The sequence below is a fragment of the Mustela erminea genome, chromosome 12 (genome assembly GCF_009829155.1).
Source record: "Mustela erminea isolate mMusErm1 chromosome 12, mMusErm1.Pri, whole genome shotgun sequence".
Classification (NCBI taxonomy): domain Eukaryota; kingdom Metazoa; phylum Chordata; class Mammalia; order Carnivora; family Mustelidae; genus Mustela; species Mustela erminea.
In genome coordinates this window covers 9,096,234-9,118,531 of record NC_045625.1, presented here as the reverse complement: position 1 = coordinate 9,118,531, position 22,298 = coordinate 9,096,234, and the positions used below count along the sequence as shown (strand labels likewise).

At 41.7% G+C, this 22,298-nt stretch overlaps 1 protein-coding gene across 2 annotated transcripts in view; it reads left to right on the top strand.

The window, feature by feature from the left end:
* PBX3 (PBX homeobox 3) overlaps positions 1-21,532 on the top strand; it is a 214,428-nt gene extending 192,896 nt beyond the window's left edge. The window contains exons 6-9 of one of the 2 annotated variants that reach the window (XM_032306234.1): positions 14,761-14,926; positions 16,193-16,305; positions 17,118-17,207; positions 19,982-21,532. In XM_032306234.1, the coding sequence (XP_032162125.1) occupies positions 14,761-14,926; positions 16,193-16,305; positions 17,118-17,207; positions 19,982-20,074 (462 nt within the window). In that variant the 3' untranslated portion in view covers positions 20,075-21,532. The remainder of the gene's footprint in view (positions 1-14,760; positions 14,927-16,192; positions 16,306-17,117; positions 17,208-19,981) is intronic. The other variant, XM_032306235.1, reaches the window with a different exon arrangement.
* Positions 21,533-22,298: the final 766 nt, after the last annotated feature.

Here is a 22,298-nt window from a genome sequence, read left to right as displayed (position 1 = left end):
GGAAAATAAGAAAGGTAAGGGTTTCTGGATTGGGTGGTATGATCAGACTTAGGAGAGAGAAATCTAGCATCAATGTATAAGATCAATTTGAAGGGGAAACCACTAGAATGAGAGCGACTACATAAGAGATTATTGGAATAATCTGGGAAAGAAATGTTGAGGATTGAAATAAGGCCACTAAAAGTAGAAAACAGGGATGGATTTGAAAAGCATTTTGGAGGCAAAACTTGTATTTTGGAAATTGGGGAAGCAATTGGCTGTGAATGTGAGGAAAGAATATTAGAAGATGGCTGAGGTTTTTAGCCTACATAATTGAAAATGGTGATAGTATTATCTGATAAAGGAAACACATGAGGAAATGCTTGTTTGACAGAGGGGAAATTAAAGGTTTGTGGAAGTTATGCCAGGTTTGCATTGCCCTCAGCACCTCAGTTGTGGAAATGTTCAGTTTGGAAGTATAACCTATGAGAAAGGTCAAGGTTAAATATGTAGCTTGGGAATCATCCATGTAAGTACATAGCTGAGGCCCTGGGAATGGATGGTGTTGTCCTGGGAATTTGTAGATAAGAAGAAAATAAGGCCAGGGGAAATAACTTTTCCTTGAGTCATTGGTCAATTCTGAGAGAGTGACTATGATGCTGAGATGTTAAGCAGTACTTTTGGAAACTTTGTAGGGAATCAGTGTCCAGGTGTCTAGGACCTACCAGGGAAGGCTACCTTATTTCCCTTGAGTGAGGCTTTAGACTGCTAGGGCTGCTTCCTAGCAAGGGTGCACTGGAAGTACATAGATTCTGCTTCAAATACTTCAGTCTTTGAAATTGGATTACAAGTACTTGTAGGTACCTAGACAAAGCAAATATAATTATTTTTTTGTAGAAAAAGATAGCAGCATTCTAGGCTTCAAGCTGTTTCTATAAACAAAGCAAACACAACACTGGGCACAAAGCAGAGAAAAACAGACATACAAGAAGACATAGCAGCATGTACTAAAACCAACAGAAACAATAGATAATAGAAACAGACCCATAGAAATCTAGAAAATAAAAGGATCCTCTATATGGACTATAAAGGAAGGGCTTAATATATCAAAGGAAATAAAGACAAAATGGAAAATTTTGTCAGAGGGTTGGAAACCATAAAAAAGTTCAAATGGAAATTTTAGAGCCAAAAATATAGTAATCAAAATTAAGAATTCAGTATATGGCTTTAAAAGCAGATTCGACATAGTTGGGAAAGTTAATGAACAGGAAGATGGATCACAAGAAAATAACCATACTAAAGAATGGAGAGACAGTAGAATAGAAAATCAGAAAAACAGGGACATTGAGGATACAGTAAGAAGTCTAACATAAATGTAATTGGAGCATCAGAGGCAAATATAAGAGTGGGTCAGAAACAGTATTTAAAATGTGAAGTCTGATAACTTTCCAAAACTGTTAGAAGACTCCAAGCCCTAGATTCATGAAAAACTACAGTCCCCAAACAGAATGAGTATATAGAAATCCACACTGGAAACAGCTGAAACAAAAGCAGCCAGAGGGGAAAATACAATTGCCTTCAAAGAAACAGCAATTAGACTAACAACTGATTTCTTAAGAGAATAAAACCATAGTACAGTGGAATGTTATCTTTAAGAGATTAACTAAATTAAATGTCAACCTAGAATTCTGTATCTGCTAAAAGCATCCTTTGATAATGGGGTTGAAATAAAGTAAAAAGTTGAGAGGATAGAGAATTTGTACCATTTTCTCACAAAAAGAAGTATAAAAAATACTCTTCATGCAGAAATAAAAAAGATACCAAAGTAGAGGGTGGGAGATGCAGGAAGGGTGGAAAGAAAAGGGTAAATGTATGTGTGAATATAAATCAATATCAATTGTTTAAAATAATAATGATAGTGTCCTATTGGTTTATAATACATATAGAATTAAAATATACAACAATAATGCCTCATAAGTTATGAGGGGAAGGTAAGTGTTCTAATACTCCTGCGTTTTCTGCAAAAGGTAATGAAAGTACCAGTTAGTATAAAAGTACCAGTTAGACTTTGATAGTCGTGAATGTGTAATCTCTAGGGTAGTCACATAAAGAATACTAAAAGAATATATAACTTCCACACTAGTAAAGAAGGAACTTTTTTTGAATTGTTTAAAAAGAAGGAATAATTTTTTAAAAATAAGCTATCTAAAAGAAGGCAAGAAAGGGGGAGAGAGAAGCATTATAAGTGACAAATAGGAACCACTTAGTGAGATGGTAGGTTTATACCCAAATATGCCAGTAATTCCATTAAGTATAAATGAATTGAGTACTCTAATAGGCAGATATTGTCAGGTAAGACATAAAAATGAAACATAATTATGGGTTCTTTATGAGACACATCTAAAACATAAGGACATAGAATGCAAATAACAGTATGGGAAAAAATATAACATGTAAACAATAACCCAAAGAAGATTGGTGTTTCTTTGTTAATATCAGATAAAGAACACATCAAGGCAAAAAGTTTTACTAGAGGTGAAGAGAGGCTCTAAATAATAATGACACAGCAGCAGCTCTGTCTTTGTATATGCCAATTTGAGCAGAAGCTCAAAAAACACAAAGTAAAAACTTATAAAATTTCAAGAAAAACAGATAAATCCACAATCCCTGGAGATTTTTGCACACTGAACACCCCACCACCAGCACCATACACACACACATGTAATCTTCTAATGACATAGAATGGTGCTTCCCAGACTTTAGTACACATAAGAAGAATGATCAGGAGAGTTTGTTGTAATACAGATTCTGAGGTCCTGTTCCTGGAAGATCTCATTCTAAGGGTCTATGATGGGGCCTGGTGATTTGCAGCTCACAAGTGATGCTGATGCAATGGTTACAGAACCTCACTTTGGGTAGCACAGATACAGAAAATCTGAATACCATGATTAGCAAACAACCTAATGGATCGATATAGAACAGTATACTCAACAACTACAAAATGCATGTTCTTTTTAAGTACTTGCAGAACATTTTTGAAAGTTAACTGCAGTCTGGGCCATAAAGTACATCCCAACAAATTTTAATTTAATACAGAATATGTTTTCTGAGCACAATGGAATTAAACTATAACTCAATAACAGAAGATGACTAGAAATTCCCGTTTGAAAATAAAACAATATATTTCTTAATATTCTCATGGGCTAATGAGACCACAATGAAAATGGCAAAATATTTTATCTGAATGGTCATGAAAATACACTTATCAAAATTCATGGGATGAGGCTAAATCCATGCTTAAAAGGAAATGTATAGCTTTAAATATATATCATATATATAGTATGGTTTTATGTAGATACAATTAGTATATACTTATATATTTATCATGTATAATATATGGGTATATATAGTGTGTATGTATGTTTTCTATACGTATGTAAAGTGGGGAGGCTGAGAATCAGTGAGTTAAGGATCCATCTAAAAGTATTAAGGGACACTAAAACCAAAAATGTGGAAGGAAGGAATAATGAAGATAAGTGCAGAGATTCATAAAATTCTTAAAAACCATATACTAGAGCTCAACAAAACCAAAAGTTGTTTCTTTCAAAAGCCTCCCTTCTGCCTCAGACTGTTAGTCATACTCCCCAAAAGTAATTAGCAGTGTCTTAGATATTCTTTGTAATGTTTCTTAATATACATGTTCTTTTCAGATATTCATTCTGAACCATACTGTATGCACTGCCTTTCCTTCCTTCTTCCTTCCTTCCTCCCTCTCTCTTTCTTTTAACATCTTTGTGCCTCAGTTTTCTCATCCATAAAATAAGGGAAGTAATAGAACCCGCCTTACTGCATTGTTATGCAGATATGATTAGTTAATATGTATTGCGTGGTTTGAATAGTACTTAGCACTTAAGCCCTATATAGGGGTGCCTGGGTGGCTCAGTCAGTTAAGCATCTGCCTTCTGCTCAAGTCATGATTGTGGGTTCCTGGGATCGAGCCCCAAGTTTGTCCATTGTCCATCAGTCTCCCTGCTCAGCAAGGAGCCTGTAGCCTGCTTTTCCCTCTCCCTGTGCCCTTCCCCCTCACTCATGCTCTTTCAAAATAAATAAATAAAATCTTTTAAAAAAAAAAAAAAGAAAGAAAAAAAGAGGAAGCCCTGTATAAATGTCACAACTGTTGTAATTATAAGAGGACATACGGTCCTGCACAGAATGACAGTGAGGGTAAGCCTGGATTTGGGAGGTTATAGGTGATGGTCAGGGACTGCTTTGGGGGAACACAGTGTCTGCCAGGCACTCTTTATATGCGTGTGGAATGAATGATCTGGCCAGTGATGAGTCAACAGGTTAAATCATTGGCAGAGTCAGCCAGCAGCCTGGGCTGGGGACTTGTCCTACAAATCTCAGAGCTCAGAAGCAGAAGGGGATAAAAGACCTAATTGGGTTACCCCCACTAGGATCTCATCATCAGGTGACTGGCTCAGAGATAAAGGGAGAGAAGTTTTGAAGGAGTGTTATTGATTTCTTTTTCTCCTTTCTTGACTTTCTAAAATTAGATATTTAGATCGTTGCTCTGCAAGTACACTAGATTGTTTACCAAAACTGAGTTTCGTTACTTACATTCTATTTGAGAAGTAGTACTATCATTTTGTATTTTGAGAAATCGGCACTTTTAACTCCAGCTGACCATACATCCGGTATAGGAAGGTGGAGAGAAGTCACTCAGACCAGTCTACCACTGTTAAGTTGCACTGTGACCTTGAGCAAATTATTTACCCTGAAGTCTCTATTTTTCAACCTGTAAGATTAGAATGGCGATCATGTATTTAGAGGTTGGAGGGCTAAATAAGATTGTATATGTAAAATGCCTAGTACAGGGCCTGGTATTCATGAGTGCTCAATAAATGCTAATTTGTCCATTCACTAGAGTGTTCCTGCTGATTATGTGGTGCCTAGAAAGCCTTGTCAAGGTTCCAGAAGAAAGGGGAAAGAGGCTCTAGGCAACCCTGTGCTAGCAGCCTCGAGCCCCTAGTTTTTCACAGGCTCCATAAAGGTGAGAGCCAGAGAGGGGCCATGGTTGTGAGTGAGTGGCGAGTAGGGTTGTGTCTACATTCTTAGTCTCTAAATAGATCTACCCTCAGTGTATTCTTTATTCTAAAAATGCATGTGATTCATTTTCAGTGAGAAATAATTACATATGTTGAAAGGTTTTTGAGGATAGGTATTACCATTTTAAATATATTCAGTGAAATCTTCTGGATTCTTAAAAAGCAAAGAGAACTGGGGTGTGTATTTAGTCGGGAGTGGTGGTTGAATAAATTTGGATTTGGTTAAAGGCTTGGCTATAGGGGTTCTTCACACATGACACTGAATACATTTGGTGTTTTCTATTACATGAAACTTAGCTGGACAAAATATCTAGTTCACTGTTGTTTAAAAAGTGCTCTTGATTCTTAATCTGGGGGTGCTGGTGTGTTCGCTGGGAGACGGCCCTACCTTTCCGTGGAGCTGGCGGGAGGCACTCTCCAGCTACGTGTCAGTATTTCAAAACCTGCCAGGCTTTCCGTGGCATCTATTCAGCTGCACACCTAACACATTTTTATTTTTTTTTAATGAGAGAAGTAATTTTAAAGAAAAGAATCTTTAGCTGAAAACATCATCTGTGGCAATTTAGAACCACCCTGAAGCACGTGTTTTAGGGAGATGAACGGTGTCATCTGTTCTCTGTGTACTATGGCCGCGAGGCTGACGTTTTATATACTTTTGCAGATGAGCCTCTTTGTGAATGTCGTGAGCAGTTATCAGTCTATCATATGCACAGAGTAGAAAGGGCCAAGCCAAACTGTAAGGGTGTCAGTACATTATGGTGATAAAATTTTTAACATCCTCAAATTAAAAAAAAAAAAAATACAGTACTTGACAAGTGAATCTGTTTTAGATTATTTCAGATACTATGGAAACTGAATTTCTGTTTGTTCATTTCTCCAATTAGTGGGTTGTGTTTCAGAAGTTGGTTTTCAAGTCATTTGTTAGGAGTTTGGAACTTACTTCCTAAAAAGAAAAAAATAATGGCTTGGATTTGTGGGCTAGCCCACATTTGAACCCTAATGGAGCCAGAATACTTTGTACTCACAAGGTAGAATATTGCTCTTGTAGCCCTAGCCACTTAATACAATGGAAAAGAGATAAAATGGAGTAAACAGTTTCTGCAGAGTGCTAAGAAAAAACAGGTCTTATTAGATAAGGCATAGGAGGAAAGGGACAAGAAAGATTGTGTAACCTCAGGCAAGTTATAGAAATTTTCTGACGTCAGTTTTTAAGTCCGTGAAACTGGGTCTTTGTGGGGCTAAATGAGATAATGCAGGTAATAATGAACTCTCCATAATGGCTGCTGCTATAAATATACGTACAAAGAGGAACCAAACCCTGTTTCCTACAGATTCTCGGTCCAGTGCATTGTCTTGCATGTAGTTATGTTGGGACAGGAGTGAGGAGAGATGAGGAAGTTCAGGCACTGTGGTCAGCTCTTTGTGGGTGACCTTGGCCCGGAGGTGTGTGGCGGACAATAGCTTCCGGTCTGGGTGTTACCCATCTCTAGTAGGAAGTTTATTACACTCCGTTATGCAGGGGGGCACCCCTTTTTCCTTCTCTCACCGCTGCCTCTTCCCTGTTGTCAGTTCCCCCTCCTCCTCCAGCACTGGGAGCGTGGATTGGCTCTCCCAGAATCCAACGTTCCTGTGAAAAGGTATCCTGATCTTAGTGACTACAGGGAGCAAGCAAAGCCCACAGAGGGTTTGTTGTTATGGCTTCTTTTTAAAAAAAGGGAAAGGTAGCATTTTGGAGGGTTCCTAGTACATCCCAGACACAGTCCTGGGCATTTTAACATGTTTTCTCATTTAATTTTCCTGACAGCCCCCTTAGGAGTGGGTGTGGTTATTCCATCTTGCAGGCCAGGAAGGGAGAACCTCAGACAGCACGATGAAGGTAGCACAGCTAGGAAATCACAGAGCAGGGCCTCACCCAGGTCTGGCTGGCTGTCAGGCCCTCGCTCCAGCTGCCCTCTGGGTTCTCATGGGAATGCACACATATGGTTATCTACGGTGAGTCCAGCCGTTCTGTCCTTATATAAACTTGACTGTGCACCCTTGGGAAGGAGAGGAGTGGAAGGAGATCTAGCTTATTAACACCATTAACTTTAAAAATTGAACAGTATCTGGCTCCCATCCCTCATTTCAAATTGAATCACGTAATGGGGATGAAAACATATTGATTAGGGAAAAACTATTTATTAGAGGTAAAAATTGTTTACCATGTAAATATGCTACATGTTCCATTATACACGACTTGGCATTTCAACATTTCATAATCTGTTGCATTTAATTAGGCACAGTACATAAAGTATGCATCACAAGTAAACAGGGGAAACACAATGGCAAATTTTTCTAAGATTTGTGCTTCATAAATTTTCAGTTTTCTAATCTCAGTAATGATGTTTTAGTGTCAGCTGCTGCTTTTCCAAACAAATGCTGATCCTCTGCCTAATGTGTTTTATGCAAGGAAGCAAAACTAAGGATGAACTCTGAAGTTCTGCATTTCTGCTTCTTCAAGATTAAGTCTTTAAGTAATAATTTTTCTCTTTTATTTAACGTTGTTGTTAAAATGATAAATGTAGTGATAGAATGTGAAATAGATACAATTAATGCTAACTAATTAATAAACTGGCTTACAGTGACTGTACAGACATTGTAGATGGTTTAGCTGCATAATTTGAACATGGAGTTTTCAAAGCAGTCTGGGAAATTTTTAACAGCTTGAGATTTACAAAAAGTGTCTGATTTTAATTATTTCAAGAATTCTCAGACCTGCCAAGCTTATCCTCCTGATAGAATACAGGAATGGGACTGTCGATTTCTGTGATTGTGTAGGCCAGCACAGGGCCTGGTGTACTTCTGGAGATTGTTAAATGACTTCTAAACAATATTTTAAAGAGGGAGATTGGTTCCTTTTTTCACTGTAAAGTACATTTCTCTAATTAAAAAAAAAAACACAATATCTGCTTATCTGAAATCAATTTGGGTAATATTTGAAAACACATAGAAATGACTTATAAATCCACTCTAAAAGATAATCACATTCTGAGTGGTGTGTGGATCCTAATATTTTTTTCCTGTACATATGCGTGTGTGTGTGTACATTAGCACATATGTGAGTATTTTTACCCCCCAAATCTCATGTCATATGAAAGAAAAAAAATGCCCTTTGCTCCTCTTTATAATATATTGTGAATATTTCCCCATGTCAATAAATATTCTTCCTCAACATGATTTTTAATCAATGATGATATCCCATTATACAGGTGTGCTATAAATCTACTTTTTTCCCCTAGTGTAAATAGGACTGTAGTGAATCCCTTTACACATATACCTCTAAATATTTCCTCAAGGTAATGTCTTAGTAATGCTGATTCAAAGGGTCTATGCAACCCTATTCAAAGGGTTGGCTTACTCTCCAGAAAGATTATGCTAAATATTAATTTAACTATGTCTATCTCTTTAGGTTTCCTTCTTTAATCAGACTGTTTTTGATTTCCTGAAGCTGACAAATTCGTTCTTGGTCTAGCTCCAAAAGGTCATGGTGACACATGAAAGTGGTTGCCTGAATGAGCCCCACTTTTATAGCCAGAGGTCTTTAGTAAGCACACCCCATCAGGGCTTTGCACTGTACTCACACAAAAAAGTGGAAGTGAAACCAGAGTTAGCCTGTTCACCTAAGACAACAGTCTTGAACTTGGTTATATACATGGTCCGCAAAGTGCCTGAAGGTATTAGGGCCTGGTGACCAGCTTTCCTTATACATGTATAAACTCTTTCTGAAAGTCCATGAGCCTCAGAAGGCGGCTGTGGTGGAAGCATTGTGTGGGGTTTTCCCCTCTTCCACTTTCTCACTTGCTATTTTTCCACTTTGATGAAAGGAAATCTCCCACCTTATATGATGGCCCATTGCCCCAAAGGGTGAGACCCTCTCTGGTCCCCACTAAGGGATTGTATAAAATACTGGTGATAACCGAACCACCTTCAATCAGTGCTTTATAACCCTGTACCCCTCTCATTAAGAAAGATATTTAAAAAAAAAAAAAACTACTCTACTTTTGATGGTTAAAACAAGTTCTTTTATTTATTGGAATAAGTCTTTGTATTGCTTTGATCAGTTTTAGACTAATTGTAATGATAGCCTAATCCAGAAAGATGTATTAAACATGTAGATCCTTATAATATAGGAAATAAAACAATTTTCAATTTCCATTTTTTTGTAGAGCATAAACGTATTTTATATTAGGAGACTATGGAAGGGAAATGTAATGGAAATACACTTCTAAGAACAAAAGAGAATGCAAAATTTCTGACTTAAAGAAAAGCAAGTTTATGTATTTTTTGAAATGGATTGTGGGTATCAAATTGCTTTGCTATTTAAATTTGGTTGGATACATTTTAAAGAATAGTGTTACAGTTTTATTTTAAAATGTCAACATTTATGACAAACTGAAATAACACTGTTTATAACTGTATAAACTTATAATGAAAAATTGTAGATACCAACTTCAGAAATGTGCAAAGGACAAAATATGTGTAAGCGGATACCTGATTATTCAAAATTTCTTTAGGGAATATTCCAGCAAAAATGTGTGCCATCCACTGACACAGGACAGGTACCTTGCTGGGAAGGCTGCCTCGCCCGGCCTCAGGTGTCTTCACCTGAACCCATTCCCCACTGGACTTCCTAGAAATCTCGCACTCATCCTTTGTCTTCCCTCCACTACTTTTCCACCTAGTAAGGCCCTGCAGAAGGGAGCTGTGAGATGGCTTGCAGGGCGCCTCTTTAGGCTTTCCCCTGGCAACAACACTCTCCCTTGTCCTGGACCATAGCCAGAACCCAGATCCTGCTGCCCCTGCCTTTACGCACACCCACCCCTTGGTACCTGTGCCTAAGTGCCCCTTGCTGCGCCTCATTCTCCCCGGTGGGAATGGCCCTCTCTTGTTAGTCCTCCCCTCCAAAGTCCCTTCTTTCAGAGACAGCTGAGTGTGTGATCACCACCATCTTGCATTTTTATGAATTATTTTGAGCGTCTTGCATTGTTATGTCATCAGATTGCAAATTCTAGGCAGGTAGAGGTACATGTTTATTTGTTCTTTTATCTCCTCATGCCACAAAGTACAGTATTGACCATAATAGATTCTCAGTAAACATCCCAACTGATATTAAAAAGGAAAAAACAGATGGGGAGTCCTGGTGTTGAAACCTGGAACTATGACACTTTGCTGTCTGATTCTGGGCGACCTGCGTAGTCTGGGTCTCTTGTTCCTTGATTGGTATAGCATGGGAGATAGCAAGGGGTAGTAGTCATCAGATCACTGCCATGGGCCCAGTCATTAACATACCCCAAATTCTATGGCTTGTCTTTTTTTAGATTCCACATATAAAAATATTTGACCTTTTAAAGTGGTTGGCAGTCTGCTGCTGGGTTGAGTTAGGGAAACGCATGGCTCTAGTAAACAGTGAGACCGGAAGTGTTTCTGGCCACTTCTTGGCCTTGCAGAGGGGCCCTGGAAAATCAGCAGCCTGCAGAATGTTCCCTACTCATTTCCCCAATTGTCAAAGGCTCACAGTCTAGGAGCTGTGACCATGAATAGAAGGAGGCATGTACTTGTATTTTTATTATCTCTCTTTTTTTTTTGGTCATTTTTAATTGGTCTTAAAATCTCGCCTGGCCCCTTGCCTTCTGCACAGTCCAGAGTCATGAATCCTTGATACATGGCTCAAAAGAGAAGCACGGGACAGCATCTTCCCTTTCTCTCCACCAATTTCCTGCCTGCGTTTCAGTTCTGGAACCAACACACAGACCATTCCAGCTCTGAGACGGCGCAGGCTCTGCTCTGCTCACTGTCCCATGTGTACGGCCTGGTTCCACGGTGAGAACCGTGTAGGAGGGATGCATGTGATCCGTGGCTTTTGGTGCTTCTTACAGGGTGAGGGTGGAGATTTCATTTGCAACTAATTGTACCCATCTGGTTTTAAAGGTGACAGAAATTCCTGAACTTAGGTGTCGATTCGTGCATTAATTACACTGATCTTAGTTGCGGCAGCCTGTTCTTAATGGCTGATGGCCGCAGTACCCAAATCTGTGATCTCAGAATGTGACGTGCATATTTTAATTTGAGAAATAGTTTAACATTTTTAGATATTCATTTAGATGTGGTTATGCAGGTTAAACATAACGTATGATCACTGCTTCTTTCATTGCTTCCAATTAAACCTTGCTTGTTAGTTTAACCTCTAGGTAATCCCATCAAACAATTGGTGTCAAGGAAACACTGCCCACAGTAGCTTTGGATGAGTGGCCATTAATTTTAATTGCCTTGATATTAAAGATTAAGAAGTATTGGGACTAGCAGAATAGAAACGATCTGATGTCAAGCAAATCCACTTGCTAAAGCTTCCCCAGGCTGCTGGTGATATTAAAATTTTACTGTGAGAATTAAATAAACCTTTATTAGTGATGACTGTTGTTTGATTGGTCCAGGGGTATGCATAAACACGGGATTCTTGCGTATGTGGAGATGAGACCCTTCCGTGGTACAGAGATACCTCAATTATGAAACTGTTAATAAAGCTGTAATCTGATTTTCCAGGCTAGCTTTCATTAATGTATTATAGCTTCTCTGATTGTCAAGGTAATATTAACTACAAAGTACAGAATCCAACAGAGAATTGTTTAGAAGAGGAGAATTCTAAGATGGGCCTTTGTTGCTAAATTCAGAGTTGGGGAATTTTCATTAATTATACTTAAGAAATGCCATATTCCCTCTCAGCCAGGAATATCTCCCTTTGCACTGTAGATATATTCAATATTTAACTCTTTCAAAGGCCTGCTGGTCTTATTCAGACAAACTAGAGGGACGTATGTGGAAGGAGCTTTTTGAGAACGCGCTCTGTCGTTCTGTCTCCTGAGCTGAGAATGTGCTTGTGAAACATGAGGTACGGTCTGAGGGAACTCGCTTTAACGAGCATAATCAGAACGGATACCTTTATGGTCCTTTTTCAATTTTGAGTCAAAACTTTTGTTTTTAGAGTCCTAGAATTCTGGTATGGGACTGGATCCTAAGAGTCACTGAGGCTAACTTCTGCTGCAGAAATCCCTTCCAGAGCATCTGTCTCCGTGTTCTTGGAGGCCTGGGCTCCACGTCAGCATCATCTCTGGTTTCTCCTTCTCCCCTGACCTCTTCAGCTGGTCCTTGGCAAATTCCGCCAATGCCTCCCCCGTGATAGCTGCCCTCTCCATGACTATTGCTCTGCCTGGTTCCGGTCCCCATTGCCTCCTCACCTGTACACTCTCCTGGCTTTTCCTCCCACTGCCACATCCTATTTGATGCTCATGTGCTCCTGCCCCAAGCATATGGGGCTCAAAGAAGGGAGGGCAAAGAAGGCCAATGGCCTAGTGGGGTTCAGTCTCCCGGGGCTGTTTGAGAACCTGATATTATCACCATCGAGGCGTTGGAACTAAGGATGATGATGAGAAGTGAGAGTGAACAAGATCTTAGTTCCTAATAGAGAACTGAATATCCGTTGGAATCGTCCAACAGTGGAATCAGGGACTTTGTGAGATAGGAAGTACCCTGTCTCTAGAGGTGGAGATGCTGTAAACACAATAGAAAACAGAAGGAGGTGCAGGTTTAGAGGACACATGAATTGCATTTTAGACCTCTTCAGTTGGAGATTGTCACAAAACATTTATATGTTAACATTTTACAATCAAGAATCGAAATTCTTCATACAAGTTAGGCCTAGAGATGGAAATCTGGGAGCCATCCACACAGAGACAATGATTGAAATCATTAACATGGATAAAATTGCTCAAGGAGAAGAGAAAAGAGTCGAGTTTTGGCCAAGAGCTTAGTTGTGGAGAACACACACACACACACAGCATATCAGACACTGCTGAAAGATCAAAGAAGGAGAGAGAAAAGGCCATTGGATTTGGGATAGGTGTTGTGCTGTATAACCACCTCCGTCAGCCACCCAGGCCAGGGATGCCAAGGGCTCTGCGTAATGCTTGGCGCATAGGAGGTAGTTATTGAATGATAGTTCTTATAACCACTACTATTTGATACGAAGGCAGGAAGTGGCATATACAGTCCATAAAGGGTGTGGGGAGGGGAGGAATAATAGTGGAACAGAAGCAGCTAGGAAGTCCTGATCTCTAGCATATTTACTTCCTGATGCGTTTTGGCTCATTTCTGTCTGACGAACCTATGCTCATGGTTGCCACAGGAATCCTAGCAAGTGTGCCTGCCTGTGTATGTGTGCGCTTCCCAGTATGAGACAGCATGCGAGCAGCACCAAGGCCAACATTGTCTTCCTCACGTGGCTTCCTTGCCAGGGTTCTCTGGCTCCTTCTGGAAGGATGAGTGCCATAGGTTGAAGAATGAGAGTTCTATTTCCAAGGCAATTAAACTCTTGGCAGAGAAGGTCAATAAGCATGCCCACTGGTGTAAGTTGGGTTGGAGGGCTCCTACGACTCCTTATTTTTCCTCAGGGCCTCTGCATCACTGTTCAGAATAAAACAGTGACCCACCCAGCCTGATACCACAGCAGTATGCCCCTTTAGCGGATTATTAAGAAATTATTAAAGAGTATTTTTAAACTGTTACTTTAGCAAAAGGGAGCTCAGAGCCTTTTATGTAGCAGGTGGGTTCCTTTTTATAACCTGCTGCGTGGGTTTTGTTGCTTTATCTAGCTCAGTTATAGGTGCCTGAACACGTCACGTAACTATGAGCAATGAAGTTTTGCTGTCAGTGAAATGTGATGAAATCTTCCTGTCGCCAAGTTCCTCTTTAGAAAGCTCTTCCAGGGGCACCTGGGTGGCTGGGTTAAGCCTCTGCCTTCAGCTCAGGTCATGATCTCAGGGTCCTGGGATCGAGCCCCGCATTGGGCTCTCTGCTCAGCAGTGAGCCTGCTTCCTCCTCTCTCTGCCTGCCTCTCTGCCTACTTGTGACCTCTCTCTCTCTCTGTCAAATGAATAAATAAAGTCTTTAAAAAGAAAGGAAGAAAGAAAGAAAGAAAGAAAGAAGGCTCTTCCACTTGCATGGGCTGACGTCATAAGTAGTGTGTAAAAGACACAAGTATATTCCACCTGATGAAGTCAGAGCTGCTCCCCTGTATTTGCATTTGACCTTATTGGAATTACTTGAATTTCAAGTTGTGAGCTTCTCACGTGGTAACTGGCCGAGCTTGAGCAGCCATCTTGGCAGACACACAGAACCTTCTAAGACAGGAGACAAAGGGGTCGTTCATCCATTATTAATTGATGTTACTCTTTTCAGCAGATCAAACACGATTCTGCTGTCCAACTGCCAAAATCGTTCTGGACCCAAAAGCAAGAAGTCATTCCTTCACAAAAATTTGTTATTTACCTAACTTAACAAATGTTCCCTTTAGTTTTGGCAGCTCCTTTTTAGGGAGCCTGAACACTTAAATACCGATCAGTATATACCAACTGAATACTTTTTGTGAACAGTGCTCCTGTCCTTTTTAATGTGACTGTGGCTACCTCCAAGAAGTGGTGTTACTCTGAGTGTCAAGGTTTGCAGAAAGCAAAAGCGAACCTCGAAAACCACGGTGTAAGTTAAGAACTGAGTGTTTCCCAAGGTGTCCTCTTGGTGTCCAATGGTTATTGCTGGAAGGTTGACCTCTCTTCCCCTTCACTTATGTCCGTGCGATTTGTAGGTATCCAACTGGTTTGGCAACAAACGAATCAGGTACAAGAAGAATATCGGCAAGTTTCAGGAAGAAGCCAACCTCTATGCCGCAAAGACTGCCGTGACGGCCGCACACGCAGTCGCCGCCGCCGTTCAGAACAACCAGACCAATTCGCCCACCACGCCAAATTCTGGTGCGTACTGGCCGCTCGCTCCCTACTTGGCTCGGGCAGCCTTGTGCCACAATACGCGGTCCCACAGGCCAGGACACAGCAGCCATACTGAGGACCCAGTGGAGTCATAAAGGAAGATTTATATTAAAACGAGGGCTTATTCTAGGGCCCGGCGAATAAGTGGATGGCCAGAGTCCATAAACCCACTGTTCCTAACGAGTGCTACTCGCTACTGGTAGATTCTGGAACCTTTATTTACACCTCATGGTGGTTTTTAATTCAGCAGTTATGCGGAGTGCTATCACTAATAAATATTTTAACTGTATTCTTCCATGTATCATTTGAAGGTCCGTAGTGGTTTGTCAAAGAATGAAGGAGATAGCGGAAGTGGGAAGGTGACCTGGTGCTGTGCGTAATGAAGCTAAAATGTTGGGGTACAGCTGTGCTTCCTACCTAACACAGCTGCAGACTCCAGCCTGCTGCCCTTCTTGGCATTTCTTTAGCATCTGTGCTGACTTGGTAGGTGATGAGCCGTGAGGGGTACAGTGCCTCTTACACGGATGCAGTGTCCGCAATATCGTGGTACATTTGGGCCACATTTTACGTGATGTTCGTGATGGAGTTAGAAACATCTATACATGACAGGGAACTTGGGTAACCGTGAACGGTGTGCAGCCAGTCCAGGCAGATGGACTTGGGGAGCAATTCAAGGCACTTTTCTAAGGAGATCTTTTAAATATATCTTTGAAAGTTCAGAAAGCGAAGGGTTATTATTTCTTTGTTTTGTTTTCTTTCTCCCGCCCTCTCCCCCATCACCTCCCTCGCCCCAGACCCCTCACCCCCTGTTCTTTTTAATGAAACATGAACAGATGAAATTTAGGTAGAAGGTATATGGCTAAGAAAGAGCTTCAGAAAAATGTTTCTTCTCCGCATGACTGTCCACCATGACAGTTTATGACGGTGAAGAACTCACTTAATGACCAAGTCCTAGAGAGAAATGCAAACAAGGGGGCGGCCTGGGGCCGGCTGCTGGGTGTTTCTCTATTTGCTTCCATCTCCTCTTTGTTTCTTATTTGGGCTTCCCCATTGGTAGGACTTTCCTAGCTGCAAAATGAACCGCAGGACCTACCTCTTTGGAGCTACCCTCCATCTTCTTAGATCCGGAAATGCTTTATGTTGTACACAACCTTTCCCTTCTGCACCTTTTCTCCTCTCCCTGCCTCTAGGTCTTTGAGGATTATGTGTGTAGCTCTCTGTTATTCAGCTACTTAACTCTTTCCTTTCCAGGTTCTTCTGGTTCTTTTAACCTCCCAAATTCTGGGGACATGTTCATGAACATGCAGAGTCTGAATGGGGATTCTTACCAAGGGTCCCAAGTCGGAGCCAATGTGCAATCACAGGTAGGAGAAATGCCCCAACTGGGGCCTTTCTGGCAGGGTAGGGTTTGGGCTCAAAACTCCATACTCTTCCCCCCGTGGAAGTGGTCTGCACATCCATGCAGAACCTGTGCTGGGTGCTTCCAAATGGGACCCATCTTCCCCACCATTTAATTTAACGAGAAGTCAGGTGAACAGTGACTTTTGATGATTCAAACCTGATAAACTTTGTGAATGCATTCGGCTCTGGCTTGAGCTCATGGAGAGGGTTGGGTGCATCTTACTTTTGTAACAACAGCAACAACAACAAATTGTGTGTGCCAGCGTATGTGTGGTTTAAAAATATATCACTCTTTAATTTCTGAAATTTTTAAAGTCAGAATTAAAAAAGCCCCTGAGTTCTTAAAGTATATTTTCTCATCCTCTTAATCGAGAGCAACTACTTGTGTGTGTGTGTTTGGGTGTGCAGCCCGTGCATGCGTGTGTGTGTGTGTGAGAGAGAGAGAGATCCAGTATACATATTTATAAGTAGTTTGCACCCATAGCCACGCACATTTCGCTGAAGATATAGACGGGAAGTTTGCATTTTCCATGTAGATGGAAAGTTTGCATTGCCACGAAGGTGTTATTGTTGGGCTGCCATGAAAAACAAAGATGTGTAAGTTTAAATATGCAAAGAATTGCTGAAATTCTGCCAGTCACATTTGATTGATAAATTTGTCTTTCATTGAAGATGCTAAACCCTCATGGCACACATAATTCAAATTGTTTCCTTTTGTAAATGATGATGTTTTAATAGATTTGGGATGATGAATTTTGTTTCGTCTCACTTCTAGGTGGATACCCTCCGTCATGTTATCAATCAGACGGGAGGCTACAGTGATGGTCTTGGAGGAAATTCACTGTACAGTCCACATAATTTAAATGTGAGTACCCTGGGGAACCAGATTCAAAGAGCTGTAGGAACAGCGTCAGGTAAACAGTGACTAATAAATAAATGAATGGCCATTTGACTTGGCTTCTCATCTTGTTCGCAGGTCGGGAAGGCAGCATTTTTGCTGCACTTTCATTTTATGAACACAAACACTTAATGTTACCCAGATGCCCTTAGAAGTCCTCACAAATGCCCCAAGTGGCGGCCGGCATTCTGTCACCAATCGGGAACTCAAATGTCGGCCCGTTAAGATGCCAGCTCCTACTGGCTGTGCTGTGTTCCAAGGAGATGGTGGAAAGCAGGTCATTTATCTTCAAATCAAGCAGCAGGAAACATTCCCACACAAAGCCCACATGAAGGGGCAGACTTGGAGGGCCCCAGACCAAACTAAACAAAAAATTCTGTTCTTAAGAACAAGCTGGCTGCATTGTCGATGTGGGATAGAGAACTTGTTCGGCACTCTTAGTGGCACTTTTAGTGGCCTCTTTTTTTTTTTTTTTCATTATGGAGGAAATCATTTTAGCTTGTGTAACCAATTCACCAAAATTTTACTTTTACCCTATACCGACATGGATGGAAAATGGCAGAACGCGCAGGTCTGGAAAGGGAGCCAGGGTAGGGAGGTGGTCCTTGGGCATCAGGCTGGAGCTGGGGCAGGCAGGAGCGGACAGAACCTGGGATTCCAGACTTCAGGAGGAAACGAACTGCGCAAAGCATGGTGGTAGAGTCAGGAGGAAAGTGGACAAAATTCTCCCTTTTTAGGGCCTTCGCTTGCTGTGAGAGTAAATATTAATGATTGAAAAAGTGATTGAGGATGTTCAATTGTAAAGGGAAGAAAGGACCATTAAATACTCAAATCTTTTACATTTGAAATGTCAAATCTTTCTTTTTGGGTTTATAAATAACTCATAATAACCCACAACAAACCATATAAAAAGCCTTTTAGTTGCATTTCTCCTTTTTCATTTAAGTGTTTTGAAATGCTTCAGAGAATGTGCGATATCCTTATCAACATGATAAAATATGAAACTGTGATTGCCTGCAGCATTTTAGAGACATGAATTCCATCTTCACTGATGAGGCTTGATAAGGCGCTGTTGTATAATACACTGCATAATCTCAAACCACCAGAGGAAGGATTAATTTATTTTGAAAAAAAGAATGCTTGCTGACAACCTCTCCTCCAGCTGCCACGCTGGGTAAAAATATTGTACATTTGTTGTTTATAAATTTGGATAAAAGAGGAATGATGTTTACTTCAGATGGAATATCTTCAGACTTGTATCTGTGTAAGAGTTTTTCTTTTTCTAAGTAGATTTTCATACCTGAGGGGCAAAAACGGCTTACCGTTTAGATAGAGAAGAGGATGGCTTAGAGTCCCACCAACACACTTGCGCGTGTCACCATCCAGCCGGCACAACCGAGGCTTCAGAAACGCGTCGCCTTGGAGTTACCTTTTTCCTGACTGGAATCTGATAGGCCTCCAGCCCGGCAAATCCTTTTCCCTTTGGCTCTGCTCCTTTCTGCCTCGTTGTTTGCCCCCTCCCCTCCCTTTCTCTTGGTTCCGGAGGCAGGAAAGGTGCCTTCCGTGCAGCAGGGTGCGATCAGAAGACAGGGCGCTCTCCAAGAACAGTGACCCTGGGAGAAAGGCACGGGACCACTGAGCACAAGGCTCACCCAGAAGCCGGCCGCAGGCTGGGCAGGGACCCCGGGGGGAGTTCTCTCCGGGCCCAGTGGCACAGGCCTCAAAGAAGCCTTTTTAGGCGGACTCAAGGAAGAAGGCGCGGACGGAGGCGAAAGAAGCAGGGGGGCCTCGTGACCCACCCCAACACTGGCGCGGGAGGTCGGGGTCTGGGGACAGCACCGCGGGAGGCGGGTCTGAGCCGCAGGCACTGGGTGGCAGCCTGCTCCCCCTCGGCACCTTCTCTCCGGAAAGGCCCGCCCCGTCACTTCCACTCAGTGTTCCCCAACTCACGAGCCCAGCACCTCCCTCTTCTTGACTGACATAAAAATATGTAGCGACAAGCTGTCTGCCACAGCAGAAATCTGATCAGACATTGATTTCAGCAATTGCCTCTATGGGCCGAGACAGAAGGCGAATTTGTTTCTGAGCACTGTTACGGCGACGCAGGTCCAAGGCAGGAAGGGCCAGCGGCACGTGAGCAGCCGTAGCAACCTCCCGGAGAGGCGCTCCAGTTAGAGATAATTGGAATACAGATTTGAATAGTGGGCCCCTCCGCAGTTCATGCATTTTCATTCCAGAAGATGCTATTTGGAGGGAAATTCTGGCCTTCATTTTCCAAGGGTTACAGTAGCTGGCTGTCAGGCGTGCGTGGAAAGGGGAGGGGGGCAACTTCTCTATGGAAACGAGGATTAAGCCGGGCTGAAGTTTATACTTCGTGGAGCCCAAGGTCTGGTGGAGGCACCGCTTCGAGCTTCTCCACTGCTCTCTTGCGAAAAGATGTCTCTCGGAGTCACTTTATTTTTTACAGCCAATCAAAGGCCAAGCCGCACACCCGCTTGAGGCTCGCCGAGGCCCTCCTTCAGCGAGCTGATTTATTGCCAAGACTTTACTTGGTGGGATGGATTTGTTTTACATGCATTTAATCCCACTTTAACACATGCTTCAAACTCCTGCCAAAGTGGGTTTAGAAAATACATTTTGCTAATGTAGCTTTGCTCTCACGTTGTCATCTGGGTATTTGAAATTGGGGAGGAGAATTAATCTGGAGACGTGCACCCGTTGAACTGTGTTTCTCCTTTCAGGCTAATGGAGGCTGGCAGGACGCAACAACTCCATCTTCTGTGACTTCCCCTACAGAAGGCCCAGGAAGCGTGCACTCGGATACCTCTAACTAATTTCCGGCAACACTTTTCCCTGAGCTGACATGCCTCGATAAGTGCATTCAGAGCAATAGGAGGAAAAGGAAAGCGTTTTTGTAGCCCACCGTCTACAGCTTTACTGTAAAACCTTGTCTTATTAGAGAACTTGGTAAATCAGTTTTTTAAGGAATCATAATCATTTGTATTTATACTTAAAAACACACAATGTTAAAAAAGCACTTTATCCAATTAGGCCAAGATTTAACATTGTTGACAGTCCTGTAGCTATTTTATCATAATTTATTATCGATATTTTACATTAATGGTCTCACAGTTGCCAATTACTTGGCCTTAAGGGTAAAAAGTACAATATATGCTAAACCTCAATCGTTAAAGCAGATGCAAAGATTCACCTCACCTAAATTGACTTTCTCGCATATTTCCATCGCAGACTTTGATTGTCTTTCTTTCATATCGCTAATGGGGTTGGAATAAAGGAGCTGTTTGGCTATCTCTGTTAACGATGGTTTGTTTAAGAATCTTCCTGGTCACGTTTGTGTTTCGATCTCTTATGTTATAATTAGATCAGAGACTGGTAGCATCTTTTCTCTCTCTGGAAGCACCAGTGCCCAGAGTCTGCTCGGTAATTAAATTATGGATCCAGATTGTTCTGGGGGATGAAGATGCTTGCTGCTGATAGAGGTGAACACGAGATCTGTCTGGGGTTGTACGGTGTGCGCTGGGTGCTGCACGGGCTTGTCAAGGTTTGCTCCGTCCTCTGGGCATCGGCAAGGGCCCTGCTCTCTGGAGTGTTGTATATAGTGTAGCAAAAGAGTATTTATACATCTCACCAATCAAAACACAGCTTGATTACCTCATGCGAACTCATACAAACCAATAGAATTTCAACATGTTCTGTAGCTTAGAGTGCTCACTTACTACCTCTGAACAATACTCACGCTGTAGTTCGTCTCTTTCTTACCTTTTTGCATATCTTGTAATTAACTCTTTGTTTCCCTTCATAAAACGTAATTGTACATTGTAATCTTTTAAAAGAAAAAAAAATCAGGGTTGCATTTGCAACCTTTAAAAAACCGAGAGTGGAAACATTGGGTCTTCAATGAACACGGGATCAGTAGAACTGTTGTAAATACTGAGAAAGCATTTTGAATGTCCTTCATCTTGTTACTAATCCATGCAAAAAAGAAAAAAAGAAAAAAAAAGCGGCGCCGATCGTGATGCATTCGGAGTCCAGTATTCGGTACCGTACACTTGACCCTGCGCGCTGGGGCCCCTCTCCTTCCTCTCTTTTTGTATTGTATGCGATTCTGAAACTGATTGAGTCATGAAAATAATTTGTGGCGGTGATTCTAATGTATTAAAAATGTTTCGTGTTCCTTTCTAACTGGATTACACCCTGGATTGAAAAAGTCTTCCTCGTGGTAGCTCTATGTAGTTTCAAACATGAATAAACTTTTTGCTTTCATGATTAAATGTTGCAGTGTCTTAACTCCACCGCCACGGGAGCGGGCCAGGGCGTGTCAAGCTGCCCCGGTCACCGAGGGACTTGGAAATGACGGGGAAACAGGGACGGGAGGACGAGCCCTTGCCGACCGACGGCTCTCTCTGGCTCTCCTGACCGGCTCCTGGACTGCTGTGGCATGTCCTCCCCTGATCCCTGCGTTCTAAGAATGCCCCAAGGAAGCTCTTCGTCCCACTGACAGAGATTAGGAAAGTAAAGCTCATTAAAGTTACGCGAATGCCGCAAAGTCACAGAGTTGGGACAACAAGGGGCCACGCTTTGAACCCAGGTGTCTCTGCCCCAGGAGCTCACATTCTCCTGACCTGATGATGCCCCTGGCACTTGTTTGATGGAAAGACCTTTTCTGTCACTTATTAAAAGAATAACCAGTCTCGTCACCTTCACTTCATTTCAGGGCTTCCGTGAGATACCAGGTAAGAACAAGCAAGAGTTCCTCCGATAAGAGTGAGCCTCAGATAGCTACTGAAAAAAGACCCCAAAGCTTCACACCCTCTCTAAGTATACCCTTTAAAATTCTAGACTGATGAAATGTTAGACCAACAAGAAAGACTTTACTTAGATTAAGCATTGTTTTTGTTTTACTAAAATAGCCAGGAGTCCCATATATTTACATACACCTCTGTCGCGAATATCTGAATCTTTACTGTAAAATAAGTGGAGAGCAGGTAATTGGCCTGTTTACTATATCTCAAGGAAATTGACTCACAGGAAATCAGA